We start from the raw sequence: 12,428 nt of genomic DNA on the forward strand, positions 1-12,428 counted from the left end.
GGCGGCGGCTGGAGGACCGGGCGGACGGCAGCTGGAGGACCGGGCGGTCCAACATGGTGAGTGGATGAACCAGGAGGAGCAACTGGAGAGCAAAACGGGCCGAGCCGCCCAGAGCTCCAGCGCAGGGAAATAAAGCCCCAAAACCTCTGACTGAAAGAACCTGTGGGAGCTGCAGCAGCGGGAGAAACTCCCAGCCTCACAGAGAGTTCGTGGGGGAGACCCACAGGGTCCTAGAACGCACACAGACCCACCCACCCAGGAACCAGCACCAGGAGGGCCCAATTTGCTTGTGGGAAGTGGGGGAGGTGACTGAAGCTGGCTGAGAGCCAAGCAAGTGGCCCTGTCCCCTCTCTGACCCCTCCGCCACAGACAGCACCACAATGCAGTGACGTGGGCTGCCCCACCCTGGCAAACACCTAAGGCTCTGCCCCTTACTATGTAACAGGCACGCAGAGACAAAAAAAATGGTTCACATGAAAGAACAGGTCAAAGCTCCAGAAAAATACAACTAAGCGATGAAGAGATGGCCTACTTATCAGATGCAGAGTTCAAAACACTGGTCATCAGGATGCTCACAGAAATGGTTGAGTATGGTTGCAAATTAGAGGAAAAAGTGAAGACTACGCTAAGTGAAATAAAGGAAAATGTACAGGAAACCAACAGTGATGGGAAGAAAACTGGGACTCAGATCAACGGTTTGGACCAGAAGGAAGAAATAAATATTCAATCAGAAGAGAATAAAGAAACAAGAATTCAAAAAAAAAAATGAGGAGAGGCTTAGGAACCTCCAGGACATCTTTGAACGTTCCAACATCCAAATCATATGGGTGCCAGAAGGAGAAGAGGAAGAGCAACAAATTGAAAAGGTATTTGAAAACATAATGAAGGAGAACTTCCCCAATCTGGCAAAGGAAATAGACTTCCAGGAAGTCTAGGAAGCTCAGAGAGTCCCAAAGAAGTTGGACCCAAGGGAGCACACACCAAGGCACATCACAATTACATTACCCAAGATTAAAGAGAAGGAGAAAATCTTAAAAGCAGCAAGAGAATAGGAGACAGTTACCTACAAAGGAGTTCCCATTACACTGTCAGCTGATTTCTCAAAAGAAACCTTGCAGGCAAGAAAGGGCTGGAAAGAAGTATTCCAAGTCATGAAAAGCAAGGACCTACATCTAAGATTGCTCTATTCAGCAAAGCTTTCATTTAGAATGGAAGGGCAGATAAAGTGCTTCCCAGATAAGGTCAAGTTAAAAGAGTTCATCATCACCAAGCCCTTATTATATGAAATGTTAAAGTGACTTATCTAAGAAAAAGAAGATAAAAAATATGAACAGTAAGTAAAATGGCAACAAACTCACAACTATCAACAACTGAACCTTAAAAAAAAACAAACTAAGCAAACAGTTAGAATAGGAACAGATTTCCCAGAAGTGGAGATCATGTGGAGGGTTATCAGCGGGGAGGCAGAGAGGGGAGAACAGGGGAGAAGGTACAGGGAACGAGAAGCATAGATGGTAGGTAGAAAACAGATGGGGGAGGGTAAGAATAGTGTGGTAAACGGAGAAGCCAAAGAACTTACATGTACGACCCATGGACATGAACTGAAGGGGGAAATGTGGGTGGGAGGGGGTGCGCAGGGTGGAGGGAAATAAAGGGGGGGAAATAGGCTAAATGTAATACCATGATCAATAAAAAATATTTTAAAATTTGCAAATTATACAAAAATTTAAAAAGAAAATAAATATCAGTCTCATCGGAGGGAAGAAAGAGCCAACAACAGCAACACACCACCAGAGCCATCGTACGGAGAAACCGTAACACGCTTTCCGGCCGACCCAGTGGCTGCAGGCCCAGAGAGGAGCTGTCGCAGCGAGTGTGTGCATGTGGACACCCGAGTGTGCTCTGCCTGCCTGCGTCCAGCACGCGCGAGTGACCGGGCCCGGTGGTCGGGCCGTGCGCAAACCCGGGGGTCGGCTGTGCACGAGGCAGACCGTGAGTGTCTGGGGGTGTCTCACGTCCAGGCAACTTTACGCGAGTTACCATTTTAGAACAGCCACCCTATGACTTAATCCCATTGTATTTGTTCCTAAGAGCTGATAGATAAGTTCAAACGGAAGAATTACATTTGAAGGAGAATTTACACGTAAATGTAATTCTGCTTTTCCACACACGTGCTGTCACGGAGTTGACCGCATGTGCCGCAGCGACCGTCCCCACGTTGGACTCAGTGGGAAGGTCACACAGGCCTGGACCTCGAGGGCTGGGCGGCCCCTCCTGTCTCCAGTGGTGTCTTCCCCCCTCTCGGGTCCCCTTCGGTCTGCCTCCCGCCCGCCGCAGGGCGGTACGCCTGTTACGGGACAACCACAGCCCTTGAACTTGACCGCCGGCCTCATCCCGGGAGCCCACCCCTGTGTCCACGGTGCTGACCGCAGCCCCGCCCGGCCCACTTCCTGCCACCCGTGCTGAGCACGCCGGGACTCCGCTCCTGAACTCAACCCACTCGTCGTGTCCGGCGGCGAGGAGTTCTGAGGAACGGGTTTCCCAGAGTCTCCTTCACTCGCTCCGCCGCCGTTCCCTGGACTCGGAGCCCGGGGTCGGCGCGGGCGTCTCCTTCCGGACGGAGGCGGCGGGTCAGTCCGGTGCCCCCCTCGCTGAGCCCCCGGAGGCGCGCCCCTGCCCACACTCCTGGGGGGCGAAGTTCGTCCTCACCGCTGTGCGAGGGAGGGCAGTTTGTCCGTGTTGAGGCCGTCTGCCCGGGACTTGCCGTTGAACGGTGAGGGCTGAGGCCCAGGTTACACTCAAAACACTAGACCGCATAACCAACACATTAAAAAGTTGTTGAGTGAAAATGGAGCATGCTTTAAATAGTTTTTATTTTGTGAGGGCTTACCAACGGGTGCTCTGCATTTCCCTGCACTGATTTCTTCCTTAATGCACTTGAACGCCCGTGGGAACTCATCAAGTGCTGCTTTAATACTTGTGGTAGTAAAACCAGACCCAAATTACACCTTCACGTTTTATGGGCAAAGTCCTTGTTCCACGGAGCCTTTTGCTGAGCTGTCATCATAATGTATGAACTGGTGTGTAGTTTGCCGTCCTGGTTTGCGCTGAAAGCGTCAGAGATCAAAACACTCAGTGATGACGAAGCAGCGAACCTTTCCCTGAACGTCGAGCTGGGGCTCCGGCCGGGAGCCTGGGGGCCCGCAGCCGCTCGCAAGGGAAGTTCCTCAAGTGTCTCCCGTCGCTTCCAGCTTTACACACACCAAGCGGAAGCCGCATGGGACACGGGCAGAGTGCCCCTGGGTCAGCTGTGGGCCCCTCCAGGCTGAGTCAGGACTGGGGGCTCACACGGCTGATGACGAAGCAGCGAGTGCAGTTACTTGGTTCTGTTTCCATGGTGACCGACTGAACACATGTTCACACTCTGCCTCCCTGGTCTTGAGCTGTCTTCATCCGTCTAGGCCCAGTGCTTGTAGAATTACTGTCAGCATCCTGCCTCTGAGCGCCGATGTTCTGTGTGGCACACGGAAGCTCACCGTGGGTCTCCCAGCTGGTCTCCCCCCCCCCACCCCTGCCCCAGCCCCACACCCCACACCCCACACGCATGCACCACCTTCCACGGGGCTTTGATCAGTGCGATGGCCCAAGACCCCGGGCAGCTCCTTCGAGCCCTCGTCTTTTCTGGAGCAGGGAGTTCTTACTCTGCTCACTGCTCCGAGAAAGCGCTGGGAGAGTCGGGAGACAGCCCAGAGTGCCTGGGGAGCTGGTGCTCACCCTGCCGAGTCCGCCCTCCCTCACTGAAGCGGTAGCAGCTCCGTCGCGATCAGCTGTCCCTCCCCCCCCCCCGGTGGAGCCTGGCCCGCTCCCACACTCTACAGACGGTTCCCCCCGAACCCAGATCCGCTTTCCTGAGCTCGGTGCCTTTGACCTGCACCGGACTACATCCTTCTGCGTATTTTAGCATCGTCCCATGAAGTTAGAAGCTAGAGGTGTGAGATTCCATTTGGGAAGTTAGAGTCGAGATGGGGAAGACTAAGCAAATAATTTTGCATAAAACCATACACTTACTTTGATGAAGTTAAAATACAGGAAATTCTCTCTGGCTTTAATTGTTATTTTCCTGTAAAGTCCATGTAAGTTTTAAATTAGCACTTTGGAATTATGTTATAATAAAGCCATGGAGTTCATATTATGGGCAAAATATTAAACTTTGCTACCATAATTACTTAGCATGCCCTTGCGTCCATTTTGAAAATTGTTATTCTTCTAATGGAAGTGATACTTATTTATTGTGGGAAAATTGGAAAAATACTTCACAGTATAGACATCAAAAGCAAAAACTTAGAATTTTTCCACTCAGCGCTAACCACTGTTAACATTTTATGTGCATACATATATACTGAAACACACGTATGACACTATTTTCCTATGGCCAAGGGACACACACTTTTTTATCATTTTCAGCCCAGAGGGACGGCGTCGCATGCGCTCTTGTGCGTGTGCGTCAGGGAGCATCTCCGGTCTGGCAGCAGAAACCCCAACTGCAGCACGTGCAACCCGGACGGAGAACATTGTTCCCTGAAACAGGAAGCCCAGAGACAGGAAGGGTGCGGACGGCTCCCGGCCCCGTTGGGTTGTCGAGACGGAGGCCCAGGCACTCCCACGCTCTCCGTCCTGCCGCTGACACCAGGGGCTCCGTGCTGAGGCCACAGCTCGGCCACAGCATCGGGGATGCCGTGCATCCTGGTCTAGTCGGGGGTAAGAAGCCTGGTCCCAACCGTGGAGTGAAAGACCCGCCCTTTGTTCTGAAGGAACCGACGAGGTCAGGCCACCCCAGACCAAGGGCAGTCGCCGGGTCCTTGCCACGGGCCAGCAGGCTTCCCCCGGTCTCTCCTCCTCATCGCTGGCGAGGGGGTTGGAGCACCAGGACGGGCTCGGACCCCTGGGCGGGCCCCCCGAGCCACCTCGCGGCTCTGCGCGGTGGAGGTGTGGAAAAGACGCCGGAGGCCGGCTCCACCCTCCGCAGCCGCCCTCCCTCCTGACCGGGTGTGAGCGCGCATCAGGGCTGCAGGGGGGGCCGCTCAGCTTCCCCCCCCATCCCTGCCCCCGGGCTCTGCCCGCCTCGGGCGCGACTCTCGAAATGCCGTCCTTCCTGCCTTCGTCTGCACGCCACCTTCTCTCGGGGTCCCCGGGGCCCCCACAGAGCGGGGCTCCTGGCAGCCAGCATGTTCCCTGGCCGCTGGGGTTTGTCCAGCGGGCGTAAGAAACCTGGTCCTTCCCTCGGGTCCAGCCGGGCCAGCGCGGGCCCCACGCTGACTCCTTGCCGTCTGCGCTGTGGCCGGGCCACCCTTACTGCCCTCCGGGGACCGAGGCCCAAGCCCGGGGCCGGCCGTGGGCTGACTTGCTCGCGTCCGTGGCTGCCTGGGGGGTCCGGGCCCCGCGCAAAGGCAGGTCTCGGGGGGACGCGGACTCCGGGGGGACGCCTGCCCCCGCCCGGGCGCCCGCGAACGCTGCTCTCTGCTTACGCGTCACCAAAGTCGTTGGGGTTTGAAGTTAAGGGGAAGGCCGTTGGGGATTTTAATTTTCATTTCAAAGTCAGTTTTACTAATAGAAACATTGTGTTCAGAAAGAGCTGGGTAGAAAAACAGGTATGTGTTCTGGGGAACTGACCCTTACTCATCTAACGTTCTCCGAAGTTCGGGCATTTTTACGGTGCGTTTTTGGCAGTGGATAAGTTTTCTTCATGAGTTTTGACTTAAACGGGTCCAGAAATTAAAAACTAAGAGAAAAAAATCAGCCTAAAGATATAAATGATAGTAAATGTAAATTTTAATATTTAATGTTTGTGTTCCTTACGTACTGTTAAATTTTTGGTTCCCTTGAAACAATGCCATATAATATAGAGAATTATGGGTATTTTTGGAGAATAGTTCTGAGAAATAATAGGCGTATTTGAAATCACTAAGGCAAAAATCAGATGTTAAAGAAAAAAGTTACTGTTTTTAAATTGTAGTATTAAATGTGTAACTTCACGTGTAATAAATACTCGTATTTAATTTTAGGCACCAGTATAACAAGTACTAATGTAAAATGGAATAATTTCTATGGTTCTCTAAAGGAATCTATAAAGGAGTCATAAATATTCTAGTAAAACTTTAAAATATATTTTTACGGGACTAAAAATTGAGAACTTCGTAACAGAGACATTTTCTTAAGTGAGCGATGAGCTACGGGAGCACAGGGACCTGGAACCGTAGTCGGTCCAGTGGGGCCCCTGAGTGAGCAGTGACTCCTTGGGGTAAGTTTATGCGACTTGCCCTTTAGGGACAAAAATCAAGGGTGTTTGAAGAAAAGCTTCCCAAAAGGCGGCAGGAAGGAAAAGATCGCTGCACTAAAATTCCTCGTGGGAAGTTCTTGTGTTTCACATCGCTAGAACAGAGATCCTGGCGTATCGGGGTGCGGAAGGGCCGTGACTCTCTGGGATTTGAAGACGCACACACACACACACACAAAACGTTTCTGCGTGGAGGATCGCAGCCGTGGGAGGCAGCGGGCCAGCCCGGGGGCCGCCCCGGCGTGTCGGGAGCAAGAGCGCGGACGAGTGGCGCTGCGGAGCCACTCAGGGGTGTGTCTCGTCCTCAGCGCCAGGGCACCAGCCCGAGAGGAGCTCGCTCGCCCCGTGTTTTTGTTCCCACCAAACTCCCCCTCGCTGGGAACGAGAGCACAGAGCCCCCGCATGCGCACGGGGTCTAGGACGCGCGTTCTAACTAAAAGCTGCTTGGGTTTATGGAGGTTGTGTCTTTATTATTTCTCTTCTCCCTGTAAGCACGCCGCTGGGTGGGAGTCTGTGTGGCAGACACGGTGGGCAGAGCACCTGCGTGAGGGTGAGAGGACGCACCCCTCCCTCCCTCACCGCGGCCTCGCTGTGTTACCTCGGCAAACAGCCTAACCTCTCTGGTCCTCAGTGTCCTCATTTCTGAAGAGAGGGCAGGCAGGCGGCTCACAGATGTCGCAGAGGCTCCTTTTCACAATGGGGCTGGGATACAGGGGAAGGATTCGGGGGTGACCGACAGGCTGCTTGCCCCTCTGGGACCGGGGCTGGTGCGGGCGAGGAGCGTGGGCCCTGGACTCTCGCGGTGGTTCTGGGAGAAGGGCGCCCGCCGCGGCTCCCCGCTGCCCGCGGTCTGGAGACAGACACGCAGGGGCTCCAGGGAGGCTGCCCGCGGTGGAGCGTCACCTCCCGCCCGTTTGCCCCGGTCCGGGCCTGGTGGTCCAGCCCCCCATTCGCAGGGTTCGGTCCCACAGCCCCTTGGGCCCTCCCTCCACTGTTGGCCTGGCAGGCCGATGTGTCTGACAAAGGAGGGGCTCCTCAGAGTGGCTCTGACGCTGTCCCTTCTCTGACACAGAGCCATCACACTGGAGAATCAGCTGGTGATCCTGGCGGCGGAGGCGGGCGACGCGGGGACCTACTACGCGCAGGCCGTCAACGAGAGGACCGGAGAGAACAGGACCAGCCCGCCCGTCCTCCTGAGCGTGACCAGTGAGTTCCCAGCCCTCCCGGCCGCCCTGAGCGCGGGGAAGTCGGGTTTGGTGCACACCCGCGGCCGGGCGGGGCCTCTAGCGCCAGGTCTCAGCTCCCGGTGCCGGCGCTGCAGTTCACTGCTGGCCGCAGGTCGGCGGCTGCTTCCTGTGCGACCACAGGCCGAAACGTGACTATAGCTCATGGTTCCGCACGCACGGTCGTGTTTGTGTGGGGGTTGACGTATACTTTTTGCTTCCATGCACTTTTAATGTGTGCGGTTTCCAACAACGAAACACCTTTTGACTTTCGGGAATTGTATCTGTGGGTCTTATCTGAGACGAGGTTAGGCACAGGGCATGTTCTTTTAACTTAACAACGAAATCCTTGAGAAAATACACACACTAATATAAGTGTGTTCAACTTAGCAGTGTTTCTTAAGCACAATCAGCTGGTCATTTTTTTTCTACCGGATTTAACTGAATCAGGTCGAGAATGCACACAAATACAGTCACATGTCCTGTTTATTTAAGGACGTTTTAGTTTGAGGACACTTAGTTCAAATGTCTGGCCTTTGAAGGAAGGCTCCAGAAGTTCCGCTAGCGAGAGGTAAGTGCTGGGGACGGGAAATGACCAGAGGCCAGACCTCTGGACAAAGGGAGATGAGAGCGTGCCGGTCGGACAGCGCACCCCCGGCACCAGCCGCGTGCAGCCCCGTAGTGGGAGATGCAGCGCTCGTGCTGCCGGGAAACGCCGCCGGGAAAGGCCGCGTAAGCTTCAGAGCGTCATGATCGCGTCGCCCCAGAGTCAGTTCAGTGGGTTTGTCTGTGCGTGCGTAGATTCCGCTTTTTAAAGAACACCTTGAAGCAATGCCCCCCCCCCCCGCAGGTAGTTTGGGAAGTTTTGTCTCGCACATGGGATAGGACCCTGGTGTCTGCTCGTGGTCCCTGGGGGTCGTGTGGCCACTAGTGGGATTTTCTGAGTGAATGTTTGTAGCAGACGGGGCGGGGGGGGGTGGCAGGAGACGGGGAGTGGCCTCTGCACTGTCATGGGCCCGCGCCTTCCTGCCGGCAGCCCCCCCCCACCCCCGAGTCCTCAGAGGGAGCCGAACGCTGGTCCCCAGACGACAGGCCGAGGGCGCTGTCGGTGGTCGGTGCAGCCCTCGACTGGGTGCGGGGCGCACAGGGCCCGGCAGCCCGTGGTGTGCTGGGATTGGAAGGACCCTCTGAATCAAGAATTGTAACAGGAATGAACATAAATTATGGAGATTCTTTCAATATTGATAAGAAAGGATGGAAATTGTATCATCAAATAGACTGTGATTACTCTAAAGATTTTCAAGTATTACAGTTAGAGCCGTTTATTCTGTCTAGCAAATCTGATTCGGCACTAAATTGTAATGCACATACCAGGATAATAATAGGTCAGACTGGCGGAGTTTTGAGCCAGAAACAAGGACATTTGTCTCGGTCTGTTAGAATGCACACATGTTCTGTCCACCGTGGTGCCAGCCCCCCAAAGTGATGAAACAGCTGTGTCCGGGCACTCCCGCGTGCCGTGGAAAGTAGGACGCGTGCTGGGACCGTGCGTGTCGCGATGCTAATGCCACGACGCCGCGGCAGCGGATAATTGGAATATGCAAATTTAAAAAATAATTTCAGTTTCTACTCCATCCGAGAAGTACATTGTTGGAAGCAGCTCATGAATATTACGATTAGCTCCTTGCACTCCACTCCCTTGTATGTTTTTATCTTCCCGTTGGCGCCGGGTAAAATGTGCAGAACGGGAGGTGCAAGGAGGTTGACATGAGGACGTCTTTCACATCTTCGGAGAAAACCTGCGTTTTGTCCCCTTGTATATTCTTCGCTTCTTATCAGGACAGGTGAAAAGTGAAAACCCCAGAACTGTGCGTGTGGGTCTCGCTCCTGCCCGGCCCCCAGAGGAAGCCCCCCAGCACACGCCGCAGGCCAGCCCTGAGCCTGGGAGGGCCGCCCCCCCGCCGCGCCTCAGACGGAGTCGGACCCCCCCACCAATGGCTCACGCTGGCACTGAGGTTTGGTGCGTTCCGCACGCTGAAAAGTCTTTTTTCCCCTGATGTGGACAAAACAAAACACCAAACAATATTGATGAGTATTTTTAAAAAACTTGCCAGCCAGCATTTCTGAAGAATCAGAAGATATTACAGCCAATTATCATTTAACAAAAATAAATGTGTCCTCGGCATCAGGAGATTCGAGCAGGGAACTTTTACATAGCGAATGCAATTGGACCGTAAGGTACTGGAAATTAGACTCCTGGGTGATCGCACTAGAACTGATTTAGAACTGGAGCGCCTCGCGTCCCTGTCCTTGTTTCCCGTGGTGGTGACACACCACTCGGCCTGCAGGGAGCAGCACCGGGGCCTGGCCTCGTCCCAGAGCAGCGCAGCGAGTGGCGGGCCTCCCGCCGCCTGACCGAGGAAACCACGTGTTTTCCCAAACAGCCGTGTACCTGAGAGCCCAGCGCCTCGCCGCCGTTTCACTTGCCGAGTCTGTTGCTGCACCCGAAGCTGAGGGGGCGCAAAAGATACAGAGGGCTCAGATAGAAGTAAATAGTGTTTTAAAACACACGACAGAAGTGAAACGCTGTCTCCTAGCGGGAGCGCCTGGTGCTCTGCGCGGGTGTAGGGTGTAGTGGACGGCGTCTGTGTCCCGGAACGCGGCCCCGGCCCCCCCTGCCGCCCCCCGCCCCCCCCCGTGTGGGTGAGAGGGTGAGTGACGGCGTGCTCCGCACCGGCGGCCGCCACTGGGAAGCCGTGCACATCTCCAGCGCCCCTCTCTCCCGCTCCCGGGAAAGCCTGCTGCCGTCGCGGGGCTGGGGGGAGGGTTCGCTTCTGAGGTTTTCGGGTGACACGGGGCTGGCCGGTGTCAAGGACGCGGGTGGAACGGCGGGAATGCCCGGCATGAATTTCTCATGGCGGCTCCCGTCGCTCGGCAGTGCGCCAGAGAGCAGACACGGGCCCCGAGCATCCGAGAGCGGCCTCCGCACTCTGAGGGCCGGGCCGGGCCGGGCGCGCTTCCTGCACCTGTCACCTGCGTCTGGCCGCGCTTTGAAGGCTGTACCCTGAGTTGACTTTGGTGGAGCAGGTCTTCTGAGCTGAGTGCACATGCGGGCGAGAGTCTCTTCTTCAGAGAAGAACGGGGCAGGGCCGGGGGACGCGCACCCTGCACGGCGCCGCCAGGCACTGTTCAGAGCCGCCGCGCCCGCCCCCGCCCCCGCCCCCGGCCCTCCTCAGCTCCGGCCGGCATCCACGTCGGCCTGATGAGCTCGTCTGCTGGGGACACAGTGGACATTAGAAAAGACAAGACGGCCTCTCTCTCTCCTGTTATTGTCCCTCCTTCACTTGGTGTCTCCTCTTCACACAACAGTCACAGACAGGGTATCATTCCAAATGATCCTCCTTCAGGCTGACAGACCCTTGCTTTTAATTCTGCAGGCCACTTAACATTCTCTTGTCCTCTCCGGTGCTAATTCCACCGCGGACCCCGTGCCTGCTCGGCGGTTGACAGCCGGTTCCCGAGAACGATGCCTGTGAGACGCGGCTTTTGTGCGCCGGCTCGATCCCAGCTTGTTCCCTTTGTGCCTTGAACTTCAGAGGGAGGGGGGCAGGCGTCCGCCTTCCAGCCGTCCCCCGCCATGGGCTGGATCCCCAGAGCCGTCGAGCGGTTTGAGATCATACTGCAGGCTGGTCTGGAGACACTGTCCGTGTCGTGAACGACCAGCTCAGAACCCAGCGCTGGGTCCCTCGGCCCGACCGCCAGGGCTGTCAGACTCACGACGGGAAGCGCCCTCCACCGCCCCGGGGGCGGGTTGGACCGCTCGGCCGGCAGCAAAGCTGCTGGTGGGTCACAGGAGGGTGCACAGGCCCTGTGGCCCGGCCTCCCCAGAGGGCAGCCGCCGGAGCTAAGTATGGGCTGCGGCCTCGTCAGCGCCTGAGCCGCCCCCCCACCGCGTGCAGCCCCGACACAGGCGGGTGCAGTTATGTGTGAGTCACAAGCATGCAGCTGTCACACACGAGAGACGCACGTGAAACACACAGTAGCTTCTGTATCTCGCCAATCACGACTGTCACGTTCCATCTTTAGTTCGTGTCCCACGACACGGTACGAATGGAAACCCGTATTTTCCTTGGTCTTCCCAACAATGTGCAGTCTGGGGCAAATTTTCCCGGCGCTGCGCACAGACAGTCGTACGCTCGTGCTGCTCACGCGGCCCAGCTGAGCGCGTGGTGACCACGGTGTCCCCCGCCGCCGCGAGTCCTGCCTCGGTGCCTGCCTTCTGAGCCCCTCAGGTCCGTGGTGTCCCCTCGAATGCTTTCCAGCGCAGCCGTCTGCGCGCGGGGGTTCACGCGGGCAACACCAAATGTACTGCTGGCGGAGGTGGGGGCGCACCCGCGGGCGGGTCGGAGAGCGTCCACCCGCCTCTCTGGAGAGGAAAGCGGGCACCTCCCCCGGGGGGGGGCGGTGCTGCTCGCACAGGGGCCTGAAGACCCGCCCCCTCCCTGGCCGGCCCCATCTGAGTGCTGGCGTGGGGATCCGTGCTCTCCCTGTGGTTTCCGTTTCGAGGCACGAGCAAGAGCACTGCTGCTCCCACTTTGTCCCTGAGCCCCGACTGTGAGGAGGTGTGGGCTGGCGAAGGGGTTTAGGCGCTTCTCAGGCAGACTTCAGTTAGAGAGAGCGAGTGAGGCAACTACAGATGGACGGGGCCGTCACTCACTCCCCGCCCACAGGACGGCCCTGGGCTGCTCTGTTGCCCGTTCGTGTTCCCGGCACCGCGGTCCCGGCTCTTCCCGTCCCGAGCTTGCTCTCCCCCTCGCGACCCACTCAGCCTAATTTCACCCTCGGTAAGTCTCAGGAATTGGGTTAAACCC

At 56.4% G+C, this 12,428-nt stretch overlaps 1 protein-coding gene across 1 annotated transcript in view; it reads left to right on the top strand.

Moving 5' to 3' along the window:
* Positions 1 to 12,428, top strand: part of SDK1 (sidekick cell adhesion molecule 1) — a 287,191-nt gene that overhangs the window by 107,809 nt on the left and 166,954 nt on the right. Inside the window, exon 4 of the mRNA XM_045824331.1 lies at positions 7,407 to 7,540. Within this exon, the coding sequence (XP_045680287.1) occupies positions 7,407 to 7,540 (134 nt within the window). The remainder of the gene's footprint in view (positions 1 to 7,406; positions 7,541 to 12,428) is intronic.

This window comes from Phyllostomus hastatus, unplaced genomic scaffold, assembly GCF_019186645.2.
Source record: "Phyllostomus hastatus isolate PE091 unplaced genomic scaffold, TTU_PhHast_1.1 phas_contig_150, whole genome shotgun sequence".
NCBI classification, from domain to species: domain Eukaryota; kingdom Metazoa; phylum Chordata; class Mammalia; order Chiroptera; family Phyllostomidae; genus Phyllostomus; species Phyllostomus hastatus.